At 47.0% G+C, this 25,949-nt stretch overlaps 1 protein-coding gene across 3 annotated transcripts in view; it reads left to right on the plus strand.

The window, feature by feature from the left end:
• CACNB4 (calcium voltage-gated channel auxiliary subunit beta 4) overlaps positions 1-25,949 on the plus strand; it is a 278,889-nt gene that overhangs the window by 189,665 nt on the left and 63,275 nt on the right. For all 3 annotated transcript variants that reach the window (XR_016442095.1, XM_090045718.1, XM_090045720.1), the window contains 3 exons: positions 16,577-16,696; positions 17,598-17,720; positions 25,406-25,536. Coding sequence is in view for 2 of the 3 variants with exons in the window: in XM_090045718.1 (XP_089901844.1) it covers positions 16,577-16,696; positions 17,598-17,720; positions 25,406-25,536 (374 nt within the window). In the remaining variant the exon portion in view is untranslated. The remainder of the gene's footprint in view (positions 1-16,576; positions 16,697-17,597; positions 17,721-25,405; positions 25,537-25,949) is intronic.

Consider the following 25,949-nt stretch of genomic DNA (forward strand, 5'->3'; position numbering starts at 1 on the left):
GCTCTCTCCCTGCTCTGGGTTAGGAGGGGAAGGGTGTATCTTGGGATGCCGGAGGACTGAAAATGACTCATTTTATCTCTGTGGAGCATACTGAAGTTACCAGAACACAAGCTAGGTAGCACAGCCCACAGTTAACCTTCACCTGAAGTAGCATAATTTTGAGAAGCTCAGAGATCAGTTAGCATGAGTTTCATGGTTTCATAGATGCTAGGGTCAGAAGGGACCTGAGCAGATCGTCAAGTCTGACCCCCTGCCATGGCAGGAAAGAGTACTGGGGTCAAACATCCCCGGCAAGGTATTCATCTAGCCTCCTCTTAAAGACCCCCAGGATAGGAGCCAGCACCACTTCTCTTGGAAGTTGGTTCCAGATCCTAACCGCCCTGACCGTGAAGTAGTGTCTCTTGATATCTAATCTGAATTTACCCTCTGCCAGCTTGTGACCGTTACTTCTAGTAACTCCTGGTAGTGCTCAGGGGAACAGGGACTCCCCCAATGCCTGCTTATCCCCCCGACTAGTTTGTAAACGGCCACTGGATCCCCCCTCAGCCTTCTCGTTTGGAGGCTGAACAGGTTCAGGTCCCGTAGACTCTCCTTGTAGGGCCTGCCCTGCTGTTGCCTGATCATGTGAGTGGCCTCCTCTGGACCCTCTTCATGCTGTCCACATCCCTCTTGAAGTGCGGCGCCCAGAACTGGACGCAGTACTCCAGCTGCGGCTTGACCAGTGCCGCATAGAGGGGGAGTATCACCTCCTTGGACCTGCTTGAGATGCATCTGTGGATGCATGGCAAGGCATGGTTGGCCTTCCTGGCCGTGTCCTGGCCTTCTTGACACTGTCAGCCCATGTTCATTTTGGCATCAATGATGACTCCAAGATCCTTTTTTGCCTCTGCACTGACGAGAAGGGAGTTCCCCAGCTTGTGGGTATGCTGCTGGTTCTTCCTCCCCAGGTGCAATACCTTGCACTTGTCAGTGTTGAAACCCATCCTGTTCTCATCCACCCACCCCTGTAACCTGTCTAGGTTTAATTGTAGCTTATTCCTCCCTTCTAGCGTGCCCACTTCTCCCCACATCTTAATATCATCTGCGAATTTGAACAGGGTGCTTTTTACCCCCTTGTCTAAGTCACTGATGAAGATGTTGAACAGTGCAGGCCAAGGACAGCCCTGGGGGACCCCACTGCCCCATCCCTCCAGGTCGAATAAGACCTGTCCACCACCACTCTTTGGGTGTGGCCCTCCAGCCAGTTGGCAACCCATTTGACTGTGTAGGTGTTGTTGCCACAGTCCCCTAGTTTTTAATAAGAATGGGGTGAGAGACAGTGTTGAAGGCCTTCCTAAAGTCCAGAAAGACTATGTCCCCCGTGATGCATGCATCCAGGGCTTTTGTGAGCTGGTCACAGAAGCCCACCAGGTTGGTCTGACAGGACCTGCCTCTAATGAACCTGTATTGATTGCCCCTAAGCATAATCTTACCTGCTGGCCCCTTGTGGACATGCGCCAGGATAACTCTCTCAAAAAGCTTGACCAGGATCGAGGTAAGACTAACTGGCCTATAGTTTCCCGGGTCCTCCTTCCTCCCTTTTTGAAAATGGGAACAACATTGGCTCTTTTCCAGTCTTCTGGCACCATGCCAGAGCACCGTGAGTGCTCATAAAGCTGTGCCAGGGGTCTCACAGTGACCTCTGCTAGTTCCCGCCTCACTCTGGGGTGAAGATTGTCAGGACCAGCTGATTTAAATACATCCAGTCCCTCCAGAAGTTCCCTGACTAGGTCCTCACTGACCCTAGGCCTGGGTGCGCCTCCCCTGGGTCCTATGGGGTCCTGGTGTGTGTGGGGGTGACCTGATCCCTGCTTAGAAAAATGGAGGCAAAGAAATTGTTAAATAGGTTAGCTTTGCTGTCCGGTGCAACTACCAGATTTCCTAGCGTGTCCTACAGAGGCCCCACGTTACCCAGTACCTTTTTTTTTACCCCCTATGTATTTAAAAAAGGACGACTTCTTGTCCTTGTTCTGGGTAGCTAGTCCCAGTTCCATCTCTCCCTTGGCCTTCCTAACCACCCCCCTACAGCCTTGAGCAACCGAGGTATAGTCCTCCCTGATGATGGCCCCTCCCTTCCATTGGGTGTATGCCTCCTTTTTAGCTAGGAGACATTCCTGTATGCTTTTGGTGAGCCATGGTGGCTTTTGCGTCCTCTTGTCCCCTTTAATCCGCATTGGGATTACCTCCTTTTGAGCTTGGAGGATTGTCTCCTTAAGGAACGACCACTCTTCTTGGACACCCAACTCCTCTCCCCTTTGGGACTTCAGTGCCTCCCCAGCTATTCTCTTTACCTCATTGAAATCCTCCCTGAAGTCCAGGGCTGCTGCCTTGTTGCAGGCCTTTGCCACCTTGTACTGGATGGTGAATTCCAGCAGGCGATGATCACTCCCCCTCACCAGACCCCTCACCAGATTGTTGCCCATGGCCAGGACCATATCCAGCAAGGATTCTCCCTTGGTGGGGCTGCGCATCTCCTGGGTTAGATGGAGGTCCTGTATCTCAGCTAGGAACCTACGTAGGGTCAGACCTGGCTGACTGCTCTTCCCAGCAGATCCCTGTCTGGAAAGTTCAGGTCACCCATGATGACCACATCCTTTGACCTAACTACCTCAGTGAGCTGACTTAAGAATTCCCAGTCTAGCTCTTCCCCTTGGTTGGGTGGTCTGTAGTAGACCCCCACCGTTAAGTTCCTTTCCCCTCGACTTCCTTGTATTCTAACCCAGAGCACTTCAGTGTGCCCCTCCTCTGACCCAGTGCTACTTGTTGAGGATGTGTATTTCTCCTTGATGAAGAGCACCACACCCTCACCTTTCCTCCCTGTCCTATGCCTCCTGTACAGCCTATAGCCCTTGATATTCACCGCCCAGTCATGCGTTGGGTCCCACCACGTTTCCGTGAGCCCCACTATGTCTGGGTTGGTGTCAGCTAGCAGGAGGGTGAGTTCCTCTTGCTTGTTTCCCATACTACAAGCATTTGTGTAGAGGTATTTGAGGCCTCCTGAAGATGCATGCACTGGCCCCCTAATCTCAGTACTACCCGGGCCCCTGTTGCTTACCTGGGTATTTGTTCTGCTTATCGTTGGTCTAGGCTGGGCTGTTCTTGTGGGTGACACTTGGTTTAGTGTTCCAAGGCTTCCTCTGCCTTCGTCTTCCCGTTCCCCCAACAAGCTTAGTTTAAAGCCCGCCAGAGGAAATCAGCCAACCTAGAAGGGAACGCATGCTCTAACAAGCTTTAACGTGAGCACTTATATTCTAAGTGCTGTCAGTATAGTCTAAGTTTAATGTATAGCTCCATCCACAGTCTCATGTTTTACGTATTAGTGCGTACCTAGGTGACAAGTAGGGCAATACGGCGGCAGGGGCACGTGTCCCCCTGCGAGCGCTAGTGCCTCACCTGACAGCGAGTGCTCCAGCTGATAGGGGGGCATGGAGAGTCCCCCCCCCCCCCAAATTTGTCTCTGCGCATCGGCACTCGGTGACCGGCTGCTGAGCCAGCCCCCCACCCCGGTTGCAGGCTGGCCTCTGGGGGACTCCCCCACTCTAGTGCCCCCCCAGACTCGGGAGGCACCAGTTGCACATGAGTGCACACTCAGGCCCTGTATGTTGTTAACAACTATGAGGCCTTTTGTTGCACAGGCACACTATCCTCTGGAGAATAGGTATTTGCCTTTGAGGGACTGTTCTGCCTGTCTATCATGTATCTGCAGATACACAATAGACAGCCAGGCACTTTCTTATTCTAAACCTAAATTTTTTGTGTCACCCAACTAATATGCTAAGCCAAAACTTTGAGTCTGGCCCTAGAATGGACCTCTACTGCAAGCTAGCATTGGGTGCTATGCCTTCAGTGTAACAGTTTCCAGTTCATAAGTGGGTATTATGTCACTTCTGTGGAGCTACACAAAATCAGCTCCATGAGACATGAATGTCTAGGCATGAGCCCACATGCATCTTTGTTCACTACCTATCAGCTCTGTTGATTTGTGTGCTCTCTGGGAAGTGTGCATTACTCAGGTCTCATGTGTAGGTAGTTGTCAATTCTTTGGGTCATGGTGTATGCAGAAGAGGTCTAGTTGGGTGCATGATGAATCTACTTGTACAGAGTCCTGCAACCATCACACCAAGACCTTCTATGTATAGGCCCTAGGCAAGAGTATGGAGGAGTGGAGGCTACCTAAGACCTACCATCCCCACTTCAGACCACTGAGACAGAATCCAAAGGCCAGATTGAGTCCAGATGTTCAGTGCCTGGATGACTGTAGCTTCTGCCAGAGAACAATAGACTAGAATTGCTGCTGGCTGCCTAATGCCTCAGCAAGGGCATGTTTCTGTCAGGGTGATGTCCCTTAGCTTTTCTCCAGCCAAGGAATACCCACAAGGCAGTGAGGGTTAGGGTTTTGAGGTGCCTCATATTTGCCTTACTCTTGAGGTTGCAACATTGTGGTATTTTATAGGAGCTATCCCACCATGAAGATCCCCACCATGTTGCCACTAAGTCCTCAAGTTGGATGCAGTTTTCAGTCATACCCAGGACCAAAGTCTCGTATACCTTCTAATAAATAAAAAATTAAAAGGAAGCATATGTGGCTGAAGAGGGCATGGGTGATGAACGTCTGCCCCACTTGGTGACAGCAGCACTGGCTCAGTCTCAGGCCTCAGACATACCAGGTTGTGGTGTGTTCTGGTTGCACTGTACTACATCATTCTGGGTAGGACTCTGGAAGGAAGCCAGTTCCTATTGCTATATATTGTACGTGTTTATTATGTCCTTTGATTTATTATTTGGAAGCTGTGATATTTTTTTTCGTTCTGCTGCCATTGAGCCTTTGTTGCCTGTTAATAAGAGTAGTAACATTTAGTGGCTATATAGCAGTTTACATCTCCAAAACATCTTAAAGACATTAATTAATTGCCAGCAACACAGCTGGTCATATCTTCCCAGTTCCCCAGTCCTCCTCATCTCTTTCCCTAGAGAAGCAGTTCCCAAACTTTCTTATTGTATACTCCCTTTCAGATATACCAGTTGCCCACATACTTCTACCAGCATATGTTTTATGTTATATTTTAACCCCTTAAATGCCAACTATTATAATGAAAATGAAATCTTCCATTACACAATTTCTCCTGTGTACTCCTCCAGAGATGTCTTGCATACCCTGAGGAGTAGGTGTACCACAGTTTGGGAACCCCGCCCTAGGGCTTGAAACAATCGCGGTGTTGGTAATAGTTGTGGCCTATACTGTTGTGCTACTGAACGTAGTCATATAAATTCAGGTTTCCTCTGCTGGTGATTACTTTTTTAGATGCTAAATAGCAATTTCATTAGTATAATAGCTCAGATAAAGTTTCCAGCCACAGTCTACCCAGCATTGATGTGAAGGGCTGACAGATTTTACATTCCCGTGACTTCTGTCTAGAGAAGAAATGCTGTTAAATTTCCTCAGTGCTAAATTTTAAAGCTGAGGCCACCAGGTGGTGAGGACCAGAGAGAGCTATAGTACAGCTGGGCACATTATCTCTTTGCTGGAGTGCAGTGGGCAGTATGTCTAATGAATTCTTTGGTACGTACTACCTCCTAAAGGGGACTGTAAGAATGTGTATCTAACTCCCAAGCCAGCAGAAAGCATGCACTGCTGTTGGCAACTAGTGCTGGTCTTCAGCGCAGTTTGTACCCAGTTTGTTCCGGCTCAGATTTGAAGGGAAATGTTCCTCTCACTCTAGCCTTGTACTGGTAGGATACTTTATACGAAGCGCAGCACTGTCATTCCTGCTGATTCTTCCATTTCTGCCAATCTTTGCTGTACCAAAGCAGGATTTAACCTTAGGAAAATGACTTCCTGGCCCGGTGATATCCTAGCAGCTGAAAAATTTAGTAACTCATGCTGGGGCAAATTATTTCCTGAGGATGTATATAAACTGCTCCCATTGGTTCTAGGCCTACGTGAAGCAACTAGTATTCGCTTCAGATTTGGATTCAGCCGATTTGGGGGACAGTGATTCGATTCAGTGGTTCCGATCACTGTCCTGAATCAATTTGACCAAATCAAACAGACCCCATCCTCTGCACGGTCTCCCGGTCCCATCAATGGCTGTCCTGCCCTGGTGTCTTGGCTCTTTAAAAAAAAAAAAGCCCCACAATTACTGGCTGCTGCCAGGCGGAGGGGTGGCGGGGGAACGACAATCCTTGCTGCACCCTACTGCCCCATGCTGCGTGACAGGCTCGGCCACAAGCCCCCATCTCCCACCTGCTCTCCCCATGGCTGCCCTGCCTGGTCCCAGCTCTTCAGAAAAAAACAAACAAAAAGCCCACACTCACCGGCTACTGCCAGGTAGGGGGGTGTTCCCTGCTGCCCACCACTGACCTGTGCTGCGTGGGGGGGCTCTGCCACAAGCCCCCGAGAAGCCCTGATGGCCACTGCAGCAGCTGGTAAGGGGCCTTTTTTTTTTTTTTTTAAAGAACCAGGAGCAGGGGCTGGGAGAGCAGGTGGGGGATGGGGGCTTATGGCAGAGCCCCCCACGCAGCACAGGGCAGTGGGGTGCAGCAGGGATTGCCCCCCTTCCTGGCAGCAGTTGGGGGTTTTCTTTTTTTTAAAGCTCTGGGATGCTGGGGCTGGGCAGTGCAGCCATTGATGGGGCTGGGAGAGTGGTTAGGGGTGCTCAGAGGGGCTGGGGGAGCAGACAGGGATGGGACCTGGCAGGGGTCCCCCCATGGTCCTCTCTCCCCTCCTCCAACGCCTTCCTCTCCCCACCCCCCCATCCGCTACTTACTGGCATGGAGTCTGGGTCCAGCTCCCTGCGTTGGCGAGTGGGGACTGCCTGGATCTCCAACGTTCTCTGAATCTTTCTGAATCGATTCGGACCTTTTTATTGGTCTTCTGATTTGATTCAGATTTGGAGATTCGGCCGGCAAATCAGGCTGAATCTTCTCTGATTCAAATCAGCACCCAAAGCTTTGCACAGCCCTAACTGGTTCGTAGTTATCACAGTGATAGGCAGGTTATGGAGATGTAAGAGTGTATCCATCTCTGACTTGTTCCCCTTACCAGAAGATACCAACAGGTAAGATTCTCTGTCTGTATTTTAAAAAATATGTGAATTTACATAAATTATAAGAATGATTGTGGCTAGACTAGCATTTATATGTTGTACTTATGCTTCAGAACATAAACGCACCAACAGTTGTGCCTCACATTACAGAAACAATTTCCTCACAGGCATGTTATTGTATAATGCTCATTATGGAGGTGTGCATGAGATGGCAGGGATATTACAGATCCCTCTGAAGCATGACTTTCCCACTAGTGGACAATAGCCCATTGGACCATTGCTCTAATCTGAAAAGACTATTCCTAAAACTCCTTCCTCTGGGCAGTAAATTATAAGCATTGCTGAAAACATCACCCTATCAGAGTTATGGTACTAGAATGTTTTCTATGAGGGTTTTTTCCCTTTAAGAGAAGCTTACCTTTACTAAGGGAAACACAAGCAAACTCCAGGGAAATAGTATATAAAATTAATATCTCCATTCTAGATGGAACAGGGATTCCTTAACAGGAACCATTTTCCACTTATCCCCACCACCACCAATGAAAAGTTGATTACTTACTTTTATTAGTAGTTATTGATAAACTACCAGTGACACCTTCAAGTTAATTAGTTTGTGATTGAAACATTCCTGGCAGGGATGGCAGGTGACTGGAATAGCCAACTCTTAGATAGCTTCCCGTAAGAATAAAGAATTGATTGGTTCTGTTTTGTTGTCAGTATGAACTAAAGATTTGAAGATAATTCCAAAAGGGAGGCTGGGAATATAACTTTAGGTAAGTAGTTCTATTGTCTAGCTTTATAGCAGGGCCCATAATCCTTGTTAAAGCTAGTAGTACGGTACAATGGTGGATTTGTGTACTGTGTGCCCAGATTCTCAGCGTTACTAAATCTCTTTGGTGACAATGGCAAGGAGGTTAAAACTGTCCTAGAAGAGTATCTGAAGATGTCTGGATGTCCTTGGCTGGCATGCAGCCAGCTCCTGCCACCCTGCTCTTAAAGATATGTCAGAATTGAGAGCGAGTAGGAGGAAGTATGGTAAGAGCTTTCTGGCCTCCAGAGATTTCTATTACAGCTGCTCTGGTGTGCACTGGGAGATGACCCAGCCCTCAGCTGATTCTTGGAGGTGAAGGAAAGTCATTGTACCCTTTTCCAAGGCGCCCCATACAAACCCATGAGGAGTCAGCCATTTACCACTGCAGTGTCCTACAGGATATTGATTTTGCATGTATCCCATGTTGGTTCTGATGAAGTATAGGTAAGTGTACATTCTGAGCTGCTGGGGCAAGCTATTAAAATGGAAGTGGTATTACATCTTTGGGTTGAGCTAAGTAGCCTATTGAGTAATATTGTCTCTTAGCTAAGGTAAATAACCCACCCATAGCCGCATGGTTGCATTTTTGCTGCTTCTAGTCAAGCAGTGCAGCATGGGATAGTAAGATGAGGGATAGTAAGATGAGGAAAAAGTCTATCTGTGAAAGTAGAGGGAATGGTGTCTTAATGGTCTGCATCAGGGGTGTCAAACATACAGTGCGTGGCCTGACTCCAGGCTGCAGTGCTATTCTTTCTGGTTCCCTGAGCTACTGGCAGGCCACTGGAAGTTGGGTACGTGGCCAGGGGAAATGGCCTGCTGCAGAATCCAGGGCTTTAAGGCCCCAGTGGTCATGGCAATTGGCAGCAGGAGGGTGAATGAGGGCTGATACAGGTGTAGTTGCCCTCCAGCTGTTTTGCCCATTGCCACTGCTGCAACTTAACTCCTTGGCTGCTGGCCCTGCTGTCACCCCATGTTGGAGCCACTGTGTGCCCCATGTTGGAGCTAGCACTGTCATGTGGCACAGGGTGTGCTGCGGTAGCTCCAGCACAAGGCATGCAGCCAAAGCTGGAGCAGGTCTATATGCCCCGAGCTGGAGCTGGAGCTGGAGCTATCATTGGCACTGCATGGTCCGGACTGGGAACCCTGTCAGTGACTGGAGCTCTCTGGCTCAGGGGGACTTCTGTGCTTCTGTGGCTGGGAGCTTTGTCAGCTGATTAGAGCTTTCGGCCCTGGAGCGCCCCTGGGGCTGGGAGATCCAATCAACTGGCAGGGGTCCCAGTCATGGGAGCAAAGATTGCCTGTGCAGAAGGAGCTCAGGATCATGATCCCACGCTCCCCTTGCTCTGACAATTTGGCATGATGGGATGCTCAATCTGACAATAGTGGCATGGCTGGAAGCATGATTGTTGGGATTGCACATCCCATCCCATCACATATTCTTTTTAACTGTAGGCACAAACAGAAGTGGCAGTTTTCACCCGATTTGCCCCCTGAAAGTGCTCTACAGCTGTGACCAAATACAAGTGCATGGCTGCAGCACGCTTTAAAAGAGCTTGACCCTGCAAAAATCAGAACCCTCGTTGCATGAGGGTTGAGATGAATGTGCTCCAGATGGAGTTCCTTCAGTAACTTGTGTTTCTGCACACCATGTTAGAACTGGGCTGATGCAGCTCAGCTCTGCTCCCAGTGCTGTCTTCAAAATGGGAGGTAGGAGAGTGAGCAGGGGATTTTGGCCTCCCCCCACCACCCCATTCTGAAAACAGTGCTGGGGCTGAGAGTGGGGGGAGGGAGATGTTGCTAGGGCACAGTGGCTGCAGGCCCACAGCTACTCTAAACAGCAGCTTGGTCTTCCATTCCCTGGGACCCAACAGTGAATGTCTGTTGAATCTGGGGGATCGTTATAACTCATGGCGCTTCACAAGAAGTGCCATGAGTTCTAGTGGGGAGCTGCTTTTCTGTCTGCATGTGGAAGTGGTATAAGTGTGCTGCATGTGCACACAATCAAAATACTTGCACATCAAAACTCTATGATAGGAGCCGAGAATTATTTGCCCCTTTAAATTGTATCTGCTATTACTTAATAGAAATAGCAGGCTTGAAATGAGAGGCTACTTTTGAAAATTAGGGTTTTTGCTTTACTTTGGTAGGCAGAAAAAGTAGGTGGGATTAATGCTGCAATTTCCAATAGGAGAAGCAGATACTTGTTTTGCTATTGTTTGTTTTCACTTTCTGTAGTTAATATACATCCTTACATAGTTGTGTTGCAGCCTACCAAAGTTACTTTCAGTTTATATTCCAGGATGTATCACAACATTTCCTTAAATATGACAGCTGCAACTATCCCATTGGGTGTTTTGACACTCAAATTGGAGCAGACCTGACTGAATGCTGCCATACCTGGTCGAATTTATAATAAGTTCTCAGAGCTTTTGGTTGAGTCCTCTTCTGCTTATTTTCCTTTCTCGGGCTGTCTGCTTGAACATAGTTAAATGGCTCAACACAAAAAATAAATTTAAATCATCCCCCTCATAGAAAAAAATAGGATTGTGTTTATTACGGCAGTGAAGATTGGTTTGTCAAGGCTTTCTTAATGCCCTTGAATCTGAATCAGTTGAATCATGAACCTGTCATACTTCTGTATTTCCTTTTTTGTTAGTTTCTGATGAGGTTAATTTAGAACTCCTCTAAAAACTGCGATGAGACAAAATAGCCCTCCATTTGACAAAAATAGAGTTTATGGCTTTGCTGGGTGGGAAGATTGTAGCTCAGAGAATTTTTTTTTTTTTTCAATTCGCTACTGAAAATGCTGTCACTTAGAAATTTGTTACTGTACTTACGGCAAAATGCTATGCTAAATGCACACAATCCAATTCATTAATGCCTGTTCTTTTTTAAAAATATTGTACTGTTCTACAGTAATGATCACAGGCACTATTGTGTACAGTAGAGCTCCTGTGGGATTTTTTATTATTACTGTACTATACTGGGGCCAAATCCCTTATGTAGAATGTGCCTTTTGCAGTCCTGTTGACTTAATTGGGACTTCACTCAGACAGATGGAGAGCTCTATTTTCATTATTGCTATCGTAGTGCAGTACTGTTCCTAGGAAGCATGTACAAAATATGTAAATATAAAAAAAATGGGATTAAATTATGCAAATTGCATAAGGCTCTGTACTGATTGTTATAGCAATTTAGATAGCCTTTATTGCCATTGTATCTAATTGCTATAATGCAAACTCTCAAAAATATGTAACTGTGCAAAGCTCCCTATGATGTGTATCAGAACACTATTACCAATACAGAATACCAAGCTTAATAAGAAATGAATTGCTGGGAGTTAACAAATGAAATAAAATACACAATAATCAGATACGAAAATAAAGTGTCAGAATCTGCAGCATTGCAGTGTGGGAAATTCAGTGAGTGGTACCTCATTGCCACTAGGGAAAAGGAGGTTCCTTAGCTAAGCCATTGCCCATATAAGTGGCCTGGGTCCTATGTGCCTAATGGACCACTTCCACCCTTATATACATAGTTTCATAGTTTCTAGGGTCAAAAGGGACCTGAGCAGATCATCTATTCCGACCCCCTACCATGGCAGGAAAGAATACTGGGGTCAAACAACCCCTCCATGCTGTCCGCATCCCTCTTGAAGTGCGGCGCCCAGAACTGGACGCAGTACTCCAGCTGCGGCCTGACCAGTACCGCATAGATGGGGAGGATCACCTCCTTGGACCTGCTCGAGATGCATCTGTGGATGCATGACAAGGTGCGGTTGGCCTTCCTAACTGCCTCCCCACACGGCCGGCCCATGTTCATCTTGGAGTCAATGATGACCCCCAGATCCTTTTCCGCCTCCATGCTGACAAGAGGGGAGTTCCCTAACCTGTAGGTATGGTGCCGGTTGTTCCTCCCGAGGTGCATCACCTTGCACTTGTCTGTGTTGAAACCCATCCTATTCTCGTCTGCCCACCCTTGTAACCTGTCTAGGTCTGATTGTAGCCTGTTGCATCCTTCCAGTGTGCCCACATCTTAGTGTCATCAGCAAATTGGAACAGGGTGCTTTTTACCCCCTCATCCAAATCACTGATGAAGATGTTGGACAGTGCGGGCCTGAGGACCGAGCCCTGCGGAACCCCGCTGCCCACGTCCTTCCAGGTTGAGAAGGACCCATCCACTACCACCCTCTGGGTGCGGCCCACCAGCCAGTTGGCGACCCATTTGACTGTGTGGGTGTCTATACCACAGCCCCCCAGTTTCTTAATGAGAACGAGGTGAGAGACAGTGTTGAAAGCCTTCCGGAAGTCCAGGAAGACTATATCCACTGCTACCCCTGCATCTAATGATCTGGTGATCTGATCGTAAAAGGCCACCAGGTTGGTCTGACAGGACCTGCTACTGATGAACCCATGTTAGTTGCCCCTAAGCATGCAGTCCCCTCCTGGCCCCTCCTGGATGTGTGCCAGCATAATTTTCTCGAACAGCTTGCCTAGGATCAAGGTAAGACTAACCGGCCTATAGTTTCCCGGGTTGTCCTTCCTGCCTTTTTTGAAGATGGGGACAGCAATGGCCCTCTTCCAGTCCTCCGGTACCTCACCAGAGCACCACGAGTGCTCGTAAAGCCGTGCCAGGGGACTTGCAATGACCTCGGCCAGTTCCTTTAGAACTCTAGGGTGGAGATCATCCAGACTGGCTGACTTGAATATGTCCAACCCCTCCAGAAGCTCCCTAACTAAATCCTTGCTAACCCATGGCCCAGGTGTGCCTCCCCGGGGCCCGAGGGGGGCCCAGCAGGGAGGTGGCTGTTCTGGTCCCTACTTAGGAAGATGGAGGCAAAGAAATTGTTAAACATGTTAGCTTTGCCGTCTGGTGTGATGACCAAGTTTCCCATGGCGTCCTGCAAGGCGACCTGCAAGGTCCCGTGGCGACCTTCTTTTTACCCCCTATGTATTTAAAAAAGGACTTATTGTCCGTAATCTGGGAAGCTAGTCCCAGTTCCATCTCTGCCTTGGCCTTCCTAACTACCCCCCTGCATCCCCGAGCAACTACAGAATAGTCCTCCCTGGTGATGACCCCTTCTTTCCATTGGGTGTAAGCCTCCTTTTTAGCAAGGAGACATTCCCAGATGCTTTTGGTGAGCCACGGAGGCTTGTGTGCTCTCCTGCTCCCTTTGATCCTCATTGGGATTACCTTCCTTTGGGCTTGGAGGATCGTCTCCTTAAGGAGCGACCACTCTCCTTGGACACCTGGCTCCCCTCCCCTCCGGGACCTCAGCACTTCTCCAACTATCCTCCTTAGCTCGTTGAAGTCTGCCCTCCTAAAATCTAGGGCCACTGCCTTACTGCATGCCTTTGCCACCTTGCGCTGGATGGTGAATTCCAGCAGGTGAAGATCGCTGTCGCCCAGGTGGTCGAGCACCCGCAGCCCCCTCACCAGGTCATCACCCGTGGCCAGCACTAGGTCCAACAAGGCGTCCCCCCTGGTGGGGCTGTGCACCTCCTGGGTTAGATGGAGGTCCTGCGCTCTGGCCAAGAACCTACGTGAGCATTCAGACCTGGCTGACTGCTCTTCCCAGCAGATGTCCAGGAAGTGCAGGTCCCCCATGACTACCACATCCTTAGCCTTCACTACCTCTGTGAGCTGACCCAAGAATTCCTGGTCAAGCTCTTCTCCCTGGTTGGAAGGTCTGTAGTAGACTCCCACCGTTAAGTCCCTTTCCCCTCGACTGCCTTGTACTCTAACCCAAAGCACTTCAGAGTGCCCCTCCCCTGACTCCTTGCTAATTGATGAGGATGTGTATTCCTCCTTAATATAGAGCGCCACGCCCCCACCTCTCTTTCCTATCCTGTCCCTCCTGTACAGCCTATAGCCCTTGACCTCCACCGCCCAATCATGCGTTGCGTCCCACCATGTGTCTGTAATCCCCACTATGTCCGGGCTGGTGTCAGCTATACATTGCTATACCTAAGGTCAGCTGCGAGCTACTTCCTATATGCACCAGCTCTGTGTTAAGCTCAGTTGATGAAAAAATATGGGAATTCATTCTATGTACCCCATTCCCCTTGAGGACATCTTTTGGAAGTTCTGTAAAACTTTATTTAAGCCCATGTTTAGCAGGCAGGGTTAAGTTTTGGCATATTGTCTGGGGAATTCTTTTATTATTTATTTTGACTGTTTTTTTAATTATATTTATTATAAGCCACCCTGAGTCTTTTGGGTGGGGAGGACAGCATAGATGTCAAATACATAAATAAATAAACAACCCCCAAACAAATGTCCTCACCTTGGGAAATGGAACCACAATGCACATATCCTTCCTGTGTCAGTGGGGGGCCAAAAGTTTTTGCAGGTGTCCCTCAACTTAACCCTGAGTCCGATTCCCTGTCCCTGTCCAAACTGCTGGTCTGTTTTTTGTTCCTTGCCCTGTCACTGTTCCACTTATTCCCTCCCTGATCTGCTGGATGCCACACACACAGGCTACCCATGCCACACAAAGCAAAGAGGCCTCATGTTTAAGACTGTTTTTACAGACTAAGCCCTTGTTTTTATGACGTGCAGGGTCAGCCTGGAAGTCCCACTGGAGGATGTCTGACTTGCCGATGTCTCATTTGAAAAAAAAAAACTTTGGGCTGAACAGGCATTTAGTTTCTCCAGGGAGAGTCCCTGCTCTCTCTGGAGAAACCACAAGTATATAAAAAATTATATTTTTTTCTCCCAGAGTAAAAGTGGCTGCTCAGGAAGAAAAACAACTTGGGAACAATTCGAGTGAAGTGGCTTCTGGGAAAATATCTCCCAGAAGACAGAACTTCTGTACAGGCAGCAGATGCAGAGCCAACCTCCACAGTCCCAGTGTGCTTTGCTTCTCCCTTGCCCTGTCCCACATGGGGAGGGACAGCATGTGTCAGTCGCAGCCAAGCAGGGACCAGAACATGTCTCCGTAGTGCTTGGGCCTGGAAAAGCCAAGCCCTGAAACCATTAGGGGGGTGTCTTCTGCTACTGGTTTGTTCCCTTTTGGAATCACACACGGGTGTGGGGAAGCACATGAGCGTACACCCAGCACAGCACTGGGGAGGGGAAAGCCTGGAGGGCTCTTTTGTGCGTGGCACACTGCTCACCTCCTCTTACCCTGATGATCCCTGCTTGCATTCACTTAAAAAACACCCAAAAAACCTCTGCAAAGGTCTTTTCTGGACCATGTGCTGTAGGGCCACTGGCTGCCCAGCATCTGTAGGGCAGGGGCTTTGCTTCTCTGTCTGAAAATTGTACAAGTCATTTTTTCTCACAGGAGAACAAACCTGGAAGATTTGTCTTGCATGACTTGAACATGTGTGTGCAGCCTGTGTACCTGGTTTAGTGCAGGTTTGGGTACACACCCAGAGCCACTCTCAGGCTGTCTGCCTCATGCTTCTTGGTGTGTGCTCAAGGCTCTGCTACACTGCTACTTTCTGAGCTTGGGCAGAGAGGATATGCTTCTAGCAACGTCACCAGTCTCCCCACAGAGGCAGTGTAGTGTGCCTATCTCTGCAAGGCCCGATTAGTGAGACTCCTTGAGAGCAGAATCAGGTCCTGATTTTGCTAGGCTTCTGCAGGCTTTGTGGTTTCTATGCATTTCCTCCTCCTCTTTTTTAAAAACTGTAATATAATACTTGACAATTCTGTGTACCATCTTCTTCAGGAATTAGACCTCTGTCCTTTATTTGGATCTTCACAGGCATAAGCATCCCTCTCTGCATAGCTGGTTGCAGAATCAAGGTCATGATATGGAAGAGTTTTTATAAAGAACAGAGTGGAGACACTACACTTTCAGATTTGGCCGCTTGGCCCGAATAGTGACACAAAGGAGAAATCTTACCGCTCTTTGTCTCCTGTTTCTCCCCGTGCAAACTATTTACAATATTGCTCTTGTCTTATCTAATTTCATAAGTTACATCTGGATTTACATTTTGTAATGTTGAGCAGCTTTTAATAGTGTGTTCCGGCCATTTTTACTTCGTGGTTCATAGGTGTTTATGCTTCAGTAAAATAGTTTGTCTAAATAGTTTGGTTGCTGGTAGTAAGTAAAGTATTTTTGAATCAATTATATGTTTATGGTAGCTTAAGAGTGGTGTTTAGCTGTGATGGTCTAAAAATTATGCAAGAAGGAAGGATTTCTTAGGATGATGTCTTTTATTGGACCAACTATGTAGTTGGGATAAAGTTGAAAGCTTGTTTAACTTTATCCCAACTACAAAGTTGGATCAATAAGCAAAAAACTCGAAGTGGTTTTTACTGTGTCCTCTAATGCTCAGATTAAGTTTGATACGATATATTTTTGACAAAGATAATCGTAATCTGAGGCTGTTAACCAGGATTTAAGCCTCATAAGTGGTTGCTGTGGTGTGTCTAGTGGTGATCGTCTTCCAAAGCCTGAGAATAATATGCAAGCTCTGAAAACCAGAGAGGTGTTTTTTACCCATGGAATTTTGCCTTTAAAAAAAACAAAACAAAACAAAAACACCTATAAAGCCACTCAGGTTCCTAGTTAACTCTTGCCCAATTTCCTCTTTGATATTAGGCACAAAATCCATCTAACAAAATGCAGGAAACAATTTTTGAGCAATATTCTCTGAACGTTGAGTTGTCTTTTTCTTTCTGCTCAATCTATACATTCTTCTTAACTATGTACTTTTATTTTTAGGGATCAGCAGATTCATACACCAGTAGACCTTCAGATTCGGATGTATCTCTGGAGGAGGACAGAGAAGCAATCCGCCAGGAGAGAGAACAGCAAGCAGCCATTCAGCTTGAAAGGGCAAAAGTGAGTGCTTTCTCTGTCTTTAATAATAGCAGATTTGTACATTATTTTGTGACATGGCAGCTTTTGCATGGTGTTTGGACTCGCACCACAGGTTTATAATGATGATAGTCTCATTAGAAAATAGTTTGATAACCAATGGAGGTGCAAGATACTAGCGGGGTAAATGCCAAATATTTTCACAAAGACGTTATTACTGGAAGTGTGGAATGAAATTATTCTCCTTCAATCCTGTTGAAGTCAGTAGGGGTCCAGAGTATTGTGTGTGTGGCCAGCCTGCCAGGCATGCTGCAAAGGCATTATAAACTGACTCTGGAACCAAAGCTGCATAGCCATATTCATGCAATAGCTCACTCCAACAATTCTGTTCTCAATTCAGGAGCTAACATGGGTGGAGCAGCCCAGCATCTCAGCACAACACTGTGTGATGCCACAAGGAGATTCAGGAGTTTGGCCAGTCTCGTCAATCCTCCTCCCCTGTCTGCCTTTGAATCTCACCTGTAGCACTTCATTGCCCACTGGTTAAGAAATTGGCACCTTAGAACATTAGAGCGGTGTCTGTAAGAGGGGAACTTTATGGCATTTCCAGGTCTGTGTGGTACCCCCTGGAAGGAGGAGTTCACTTTCCTTAGAAATGTTATACTAGAGGCTGAACACTCATGCTCAGTTGTCTGCTGTGAACAAATCCTGCAGTTCAACTTTGGACACAGTATAAGAATGCACAGCTCTGTTCCTGGCTGGTGTGGAGTGAGGCCAGTTTATGTTATGTCTGGATATGGCCTAATGTGCTATGCACCATCAGTAGATTATTTGTTGTTTGATACAGTTAGCATATTAACTCTTAAATCTGAAAAGTACAGTAACATTTCTACAACATGCTTGTTACATGTGTTTCTATTTCTAGTCTAAACCTGTAGCATTTGCTGTTAAGACTAATGTGAGTTACTGTGGAGCACTGGATGAAGATGTTCCTGTCCCAAGCACTGCCATCTCTTTTGATGCCAAGGACTTTCTGCACATTAAAGAGGTAACTCCAGGATGCAATTATTCCTTTTACCAGCCAACAAGTAAAACCTGAGAAGTCAGATTTGAGCTGCACAAGACAAAAAAAAGAAAGCTTAATATCAGCCAGCACTGCATTGAACATCTGTTTGATTAGCAGTGGCTCCCAGGATCATTTGTCCTTATCAAAGCTGTAATGCTGTAAGGCTGTCTCTTGTACTATTAAAAATTTGAGGTTACAGATTTACTGCCAGGTCTTAGAAACAAGGTGGGAGATCATATCCTATTCGGTGTATTTAAAACCCACTTGAAGTTGATGTGTTCAGATTCTGTACTTCAAAACAAACCTGTCAAGTGGTGAGCTTGAGACTAAGTGTAGGTATCCTGGGAGTGAAAAGGAAGATGTTAATTCAGTCAGGTCTATAAACACTACTCTGGAGAGACTCTGTAAGAGAAAGAAAAGGTCTAGAATAAGCATTAGGGGGAAAATATCTCAAGGAAAGCAGGAGGGTTAGGGTACGGAGAAGGGAAACCCAAAAGCTAAGAGAAAAAGGGTGCTGCCAGAAGTGACATTGTCATGTGATCAGCCCACTGAAAGTGCTCTACAGCTATGCTGTGACAGAAATGCATGGCTGTAGAGTAGTTTAAAAGTGACTGATTGTGCAACAAATGAACTGTCACATATTGAAGGATCAGATGGAGGTGCATCAAAGCAGAGCACCTTCATTTAACATCTATCAGTCCCTGCACACAATCAGGGCTAGGTTGATGTAGCCCAGCCCCTCTCCTGATGCTGTTTGCAGAAAGTGAGGGGAGATGATGGAGGGGTAATGTGCTGTGGGCTGGGGTTTGGCCAGCCTCAGCTGGAAGGGAGGCGAGTAGATTGGAGCACCCTCGCTTTGCAGCCCACCCCCAATCCCATCCCCCTCCAGCTCAGGCTGGGCAAACCCCAGCCCTCAGTGCATTACCCCTCCCGCATCCCCGCTCCCTTCTTTCAGACAGGACCAGAGCTGGGAGGAGTGGTGGAGCTAGGGAAGAGAGGCTGTAGGCAGGCAACTCCTCCCCTGGATCAGCTCGATTTTCCCCTCTCCCCCACAACGAAACAGTGAATGGACATTTTTCACTGTATATTGGGAATATTTCCCACAATTTTTTAAAGCCATCTACAGTAAACCCCCAAATGTACATGTTCACCTTTGCACAAGTGTATTGTTGTAATATCTGCAAATGACCAAGAATAGCAATCTCCACTTCCATGTCTCCAATAAAATCCTTTATTGTATTTTATGAATTTAGCATTCCAAGTTCAAAATCTGTCTATGGGAGTTAAAATCTTCATAGCAAAATTTGCTGTGGGCCAAGAGCACTGTCCTGCACTGGGGCAAGGCAAAGTAACCACACTCCACCCCAAAAGAGAATCACCAGAGATTATGCCTCTTTCCTGAGATGCCTGACATGTCAGAGAAAAGCACCTGCTCTCATATCATTCAGTGGATGCAGTTTGCTACTTCTGTTGCACCAGGCCCCTTATGGAGTTTGTGCATAGAACAAGGTGGAGAAATTTGCATCATTGCTTCACATGCTACAGAGTGCTTTTATTGAAAACGTATTATCATCTTGCAACTAGCTTGTGGATGAGTTGTGTGAGAAGTTGTCTGAGAAGAGCCACTGCTGGCTGTGAGGAGCATTTAGCAAGTGGACAGTTCTGGTGATCCCCTCATTCTACATCCCTCTTTGGGTGAATGCAGATGGAAATTGATTTCCTTGCAGTTATTGTAAGAAATATTTACATATCTGCTAAGATAGAGGCAGGTTGGAAACCTGAAGCTACTCGTCTATTCTACACTAAATTTGTTCCCCAACAAGAACTTGTTCTGACAACTTCATCAGTGATTTGGATGAGGGGGTAAAAAGCACCCTGTTCCAATTTGCTGATGACACCAAGATGTGGGGGGATGTGGGCACACTAGAAGGTAGCATCAGGCTTCAATCAGACCTAGACAGGCTACAAGGGTGGGCGGATATGAATAGGATGGGATTCAACACAGACAAGTGCAAGGTGATGCACCTGGGGAGCAACAACCAGCACCATACCTACAGGTTGGGGAACTCCCCTCTTGTCAGCACAGAGGCAGAAAAGGATCTTGGAGTCATAACTGACTCCAAGATGAACATGGGCCGGCAGTGTGGGGAGGCAGTCAGGAAGGCTAACCGCACCTTGGCATGCATCCACAGATGCATCTCAAGCAGGTCCAAAGAGGTGATCCTCCCCCCCTGTGCCGCACTGGTCAGGCCACAGCTGGAGTACTGCATCCAGTTCTGGGCACCGCACTTCAAGAGGGATGTGGACAGCATGGAGAGGGTCCAGAGGAGGCCACTGGCATTATCAGGGGACAGCAGGGCAGGCCCTATGAGGAGGGGCTACGGGACCTGAACCTGTTCAGCCTCCAAACGAGAAGGCTGAGGGGGGGGATCTAGTGGCCTGGTACAAACTAGTCGGGGGGGATCAGCAGGCACTGGGGGAGTCACTGTTCCCCTGAGCACTGCCAGGAGTGACCAGGAATAATGGTCACAAGCTGGCAGAGGGCAGGTTTAGGCTAGATATCAGGAGGCGCTACTTCACGGTCAGGGCAGATAGGATCTGGAACCAACTTCCAAGAGAAGTGGTGCTGGCTCCTACCCTGGGGGTTTTTAAGAGGAGGTTGGATGAACACCTTGTTGGGGTTGTTTGACCCCAGTATTGTTTCCTGCCATGGCAGGGGGTCGGACTCGATGATCTGCTCAGGTCCCTTCCAACCCTAGAAACTATGAAACTTAGCTCCATGACCGAATTTTCCAGCAACCCTCACAAGGCTGACTCCACGCACCCTGCAGTTTCTAAACTTGCTATGCAGGATATCCAGAGCAGAGAGCAGCTGGCCTCATAGGACAGAGGGATTTCAGACACCGAATCTGCTCTCTTTCTGAATCATCTGAAGATCTCTTTTGCAACCCACCTATCATAGTATTTTCTTAGGGCATTTTTACACATGCAAGTGCTGCAGTACCAGGCTCTATACTTGCAGGTCTATAAGTGGCAAAATGTGTGTCAGCACTAAGAAAATGGCAGCGGCACATAGGAGGTGCTTTAGTTCAAAAGCGCACCACCACCATTTTCTCTGTACTGACATGGATTTCACTGCTTATACAACTGTACACGGTGCAGTGCATGTGAAGCAGACTCAATTAATCGAGTCTGCTCTAAAGCAGTGAATCTCCGGCATGTCGCAGGACAAAAAGGTATGTGTATAACTGCCCTTAGTATCTATACTACTTTTGATGCATCTTCCTCATTTCACTACCACCCTTCAGAGATGCTCCACTGTTAAGCCTTATCTACCACCAGTACTCCAAATATTTGCTCTCAGCCGTCAAGGTGCAAAACCTCTCCAGTTAACTTTTGCCTTCGCAAACTTGGTGAACGTAATGTCTCCATCTCCCCTCACCCTTTGCTTATCCTTAATCTACATACTCTTTCCAAATGACTTCTAAACATTTTTTATTTCCTCCCTAATGCAAATGGTCACCTTCAGATTTCTTGCAGTCTACACTGCCTTCATACCTTTTGCTTCCTGAGCTACCTGTTCCCGTCCTCCTTGTCCTTTAAATGCGGGCATTAGCCAGATCTCAATTAGAATGAGAAGGGTTAATTATTATATCACTGTTAATGGTAAAATCCTTGGGCTTTTATAGACATGCATTTGCTAGCCAATTGCCCTTCAATAATGACAGAGCGTGGGGGGGGATGGAGCACCTCTACCCACCACCTCGCGCCACTGCTGCCTCCCAGGAGCAGGGGGCAGGGATGGGGGTGGGGGGGAAGCTTGTCCCTCTGTCTTCCTTTGCCAGCACCCTGCACCGCTCTGCTGGCCTGCCCCCTCCCATCACACCCTGCCCGGTCCTGCTCCTCAGAGGCAGCAGAGTGCTGCCATGATATCATGGTGGTGCTCTGCAGTCTGACAAGTTGTTTCACTAACCAATCAGAGTGCTCCAAGAGCATTATGGACAGACAGACAGATGGACTAAGCCCTTTATTATATAAGTCCTTTATTATATAAGAATATTCAGTGACTAAATTTAACACAAGAGCATGAAACACAATCATGTACTTACAGCGTGTCAGAGCAGCCTCACTGTAGTATATAGGAGCCTTTTGGGTTTTGTTGGATTGTGGCACCGCCTTAAAACATTTTAAGCGTACTTTTCTTCTTTAAGCTTACATCTACCTATGACATTGTAGACGACTACGCCTCACTCGACTCTGCCACCAACAGTCCTCCAGTCTGTTGAATGCTAGTTCTTGTGGCCTGACAGCTTGGCCTTGATGGCTCATATTAGCAGGGCATGTCCTCCGTCTTGCCTGCCATGTCTTGATCTTTTTAGTAAGAGGGGAGGATCCTTAGCGGTCTATACTTGCCCTCACAGCTTGTTGTTTCTCGGGGCTCTGCCTCCCCTTACACTCCGTTGTTACACCAACCAGATCTTATGGTCTAGCCAGGTTGTGTGCCATCAGACGATAGAATTGGTCAATTAGTCAGGCTCTGGCCCGGTAAATAGTCCCAACAGGTTAATGAAAGTATCCCTCTGCCTTATCGTGGCAGTGTGGGGATTTGGCACGTCAAGCTCCCTGTGTCTGGGTTCCTCACTAAATGACTGTTAGGCCTTTAATCGCAGTTCCAGGGGTTATTATGACTATGCCCAGCAGGCTAGTCTGTCAAGTCCTTAATTTTCTCTTGTCCGGTGTCGTTAACCTTCACTGCAACTATGGGGACCTGGACCCTGTCCCGGAACAGACTCACAGATCGTTGCTCTTGCCACTCCAATGAGGCAAATGCTGTCTCTCTGCACCTCCACATCATGCTGTCTGCTCCTCCACCATGTGGTCCCGGTCCTTCCATCCTGAGGCTCCTCTGAGCCTCAAATCAGATGAGCAGGTTCTGACACTCTTGCAGTCATGATCCTGGGCCTCTTCTCCCTTCAGCTGGTGTAGGATGCATCTTGATGACATCAGCCACTGCACACCAGCCAACCCGGATCTGGCATGAGCTTGTAAAGTGCAGCAGCCATAGTGCTTGGAGCTCTTTGGATCACACTGACAGTGTCTTCACTGGTAAGTCCCCACTCCCAGGGAGATCAGCTGCCTCAGTGCCCCACCATTAGGGACTGATAGCAGTGCTTCTTGAGGTCTTGTGTCCCCTGTATGGGTTGTCAGGACTCCTACAACAGACATCTTTTTCAATAAATCAGTTTAATACCAGGCCTTCAGCAAGAAAGTCCACATGGATGAGGATGATATGTTCCTCAACCTCAGAGTACCAAAATGTAAAGAAAGAGAAGTTCCTGAAGACTGGAAGAGGGCCACTATTGTGCCCATCCTCAAGAAGGAGAGGAGAGAGGACTTGGGCAACTATAGGCCAATTAGCCTAACTTCTATCCCAGGGAGAATCCTGGAAAAATTCATCAAGGAGTCTGAGTGCAATAAGCTTGCAGAAGGTAGGATTCTGAACGACAGCCAGCATGGCTTCGTCATGGGCAGGTCTTGTCTTACCAATCTTATCTCCTTCTACAACCAGGTAACTCACCACCTGGATAAGAGAGGGGAGGTCAGCATTGTATATCTAAACTTCCAAAAGGCCTTTGATCTGGTATCCCATAATGTTCTCACAGGAAATTTGAAGGATTAAAGGCTTAACTGCTCAATAGTTAGGTGGGTAGAAAGCTGACTATGGGGTATGACCCAAAGAGTTCTTCGAATGGATGGATCTGTGTTGTCCTGGTGAGAAGTGACCAGTGTTTGGTCCAGGGCTTTTCACCATCTTTATCAATGATTTGAATGTGGGGGCAAAGAGTTCACTGGCCAAGTTCATGGATGACACCAAGTTATGAGGGATCATGGTCACTCTTGAAGATAAGCTGCAGATACAGGTAGACCTAGACAGGCTAGCAAATTGTGTGGATCAGAACAAGATGAACTTCAACACTGAGAAGTGTAAATTGCTTCATCTGGGGATGAACAGTTCCCTACATACTTACAGGCTGGATGGCTCCAAAATGACTAGCACCACGACTGAAGGGAACCTAGGGGTAATAACAGATCATAGTATGAATATAAGCCATCAGCGTGATGCTGTAGCCAACAGGGCAAACAATCTCTGGCATGCATCAACCGATGTGTCTCAAGCAAAACCAAGGAAGTGATTCTTCTACTTTACTCAGCATTGATGACACTGCAGCTGGAGGACTACATCCAGTTCTAGGTGCTACACTTCAACAAAGACATGGAAAAGCTTGAGAGAGTCCAGAGAAGAGCCACCCATATAATCAGAGACTTGCAAGGCAAGCCATACAAGGAAAGGCTGAGGGACTTGAACAACTGTTCACCAACGCACCCTTGGGGAAAACCAGGAGTAATGGCCACAAACTCCTGGAAAACCATTTCAGGCTTAACACTAGAAAAAACTTCACAGTTAGTGTCCAGACTGGAATAAACTTCCTCCAGAGGTGGTGCAATCCCTAGAAATCTTAAAGAGGAGACTGGATGGTCACCTCGCTGGAATCACCTGACCCCAGTTGTCTTTCCTGCCTAGTGCAGGGGGGCTGCCCTGATGATCTTGTGAGGTTCCTTCCAGCCCCTTACAATCTATGAATCTAAATCCAGTGGATTACCTTGGCAGCAAACTGGAATATCAGTAGAAACTGGTGAGTCCCTATATTCAAGATACATCCTGCATGTCTCACCTGTCACCTACAGGCCCATGTATTATGTACCTGTTTAATGAGATGAAATAGCAGTAATTACTGACACTGCATAAGAAATCAGACATAGCAACCAATAGCAGTTAAATGTACTCTTCCCACACTGAATGCTAAGAATAACATGTGGAAGGTGATGACCTAATGTGAATAATCTTGTTTCCCCCCACTGCATCGGTTTCATTTCCCTTATTCAGATGTTCTCACCATGAGCCTGACTCTGATCTCATTTATGTAAGTGTAAATCAGAAATAAGTCCACTGAAGACGGTGAGATTGTTTGTGTGAGTAAGGACTTACATATTCAGGGACTAAATTTAAAACAAGAGCATGAAACACAATCATGATCTGATGGTAGGACATTTACATTGGTTTAAGTCCACTGGTTTAACTTGTTCCTCTGATTGATACTAACATAGGACCAGATCTCAAGATTGTGAATATACCTGCTAACTTCCATGGAACTAACATACTTAAAATTTAAGCAACTGCTAATGTGATTTTTCTGGATCAAAACTGTAACAGATTTGGGCCTAAGGGATGGATATATGGACAGTGGAAATAAATCAGTGGGAATACTTCTATGAGTAAAAACTGGGCATAGGAGAGAGGCTTGCAGGAGTAGGTTTAAAAAGAATATGGGGAAAACAGTAATTTATTGAGACAGGTTGAGATAGTCCAGAGAGAAATCTGTACTGACCCAGTTTGTGCTCGCATTAATTCCTTGGACATGTAAAAGACCTCTCTGGCTTTTCTGATTTACTCATGTAAGATGCACAATTTGTCCAATGATGAGTTTTCAGTGTGAGCACTGGCTTTCAAAGCAGTGTGAGGTTAAAGGGTGGGGATGATAAACTGTTCAGAATACTTAAGACTTGTTGAATGTGTGAGTTAAGTTGATAATCTGTGTGTGTTACAGAAATATAATAATGACTGGTGGATAGGAAGGCTGGTTAAAGAGGGCTGTGAGATCGGTTTTATTCCAAGTCCACTTAGACTGGAGAACATCCGAATTCAGCAGGAACAGAAGAGAGGACGTTTCCATGGAGGGTAAGAATGCCCTCAGCTGGGTAATTTTTGTGTAGTTTTATTGATATTTTTTTTATGCATCGCGCAGTCCTCACCTGTCTAAATGTTGAATTTTTGCTTTTGGATTCCAGAATGGAAAGGGGATGGTGTAAACAGGTTCAAAGAAGATGATAAGAATTCTAGATCTCTTGCTGTCATTAACACAAAGGCTAAGAAAGACCCAAGTGTAAGCATTGAAAAACAAGTTACATAGTGGAGAGACTAACAGTTGGAGGGTGCCAGGGATTTAGAAGTCTGAGTCCATGCAGGCTTAGATCAACTGAGTGAGGTCACTCAAGGACCTGAAGATTTTGCTTTACCCCCTCGTATTCTTAACATTTTAGTTCTAACTACTAACTGTGTGTTGTGGGAACAGCACAGAGACATGTATTACA

This window comes from Crocodylus siamensis, chromosome 4 (genome assembly GCF_052110815.1).
Source record: "Crocodylus siamensis isolate JL-2025a chromosome 4, ASM5211081v1, whole genome shotgun sequence".
Lineage (NCBI taxonomy): Eukaryota > Metazoa > Chordata > Crocodylia > Crocodylidae > Crocodylus > Crocodylus siamensis.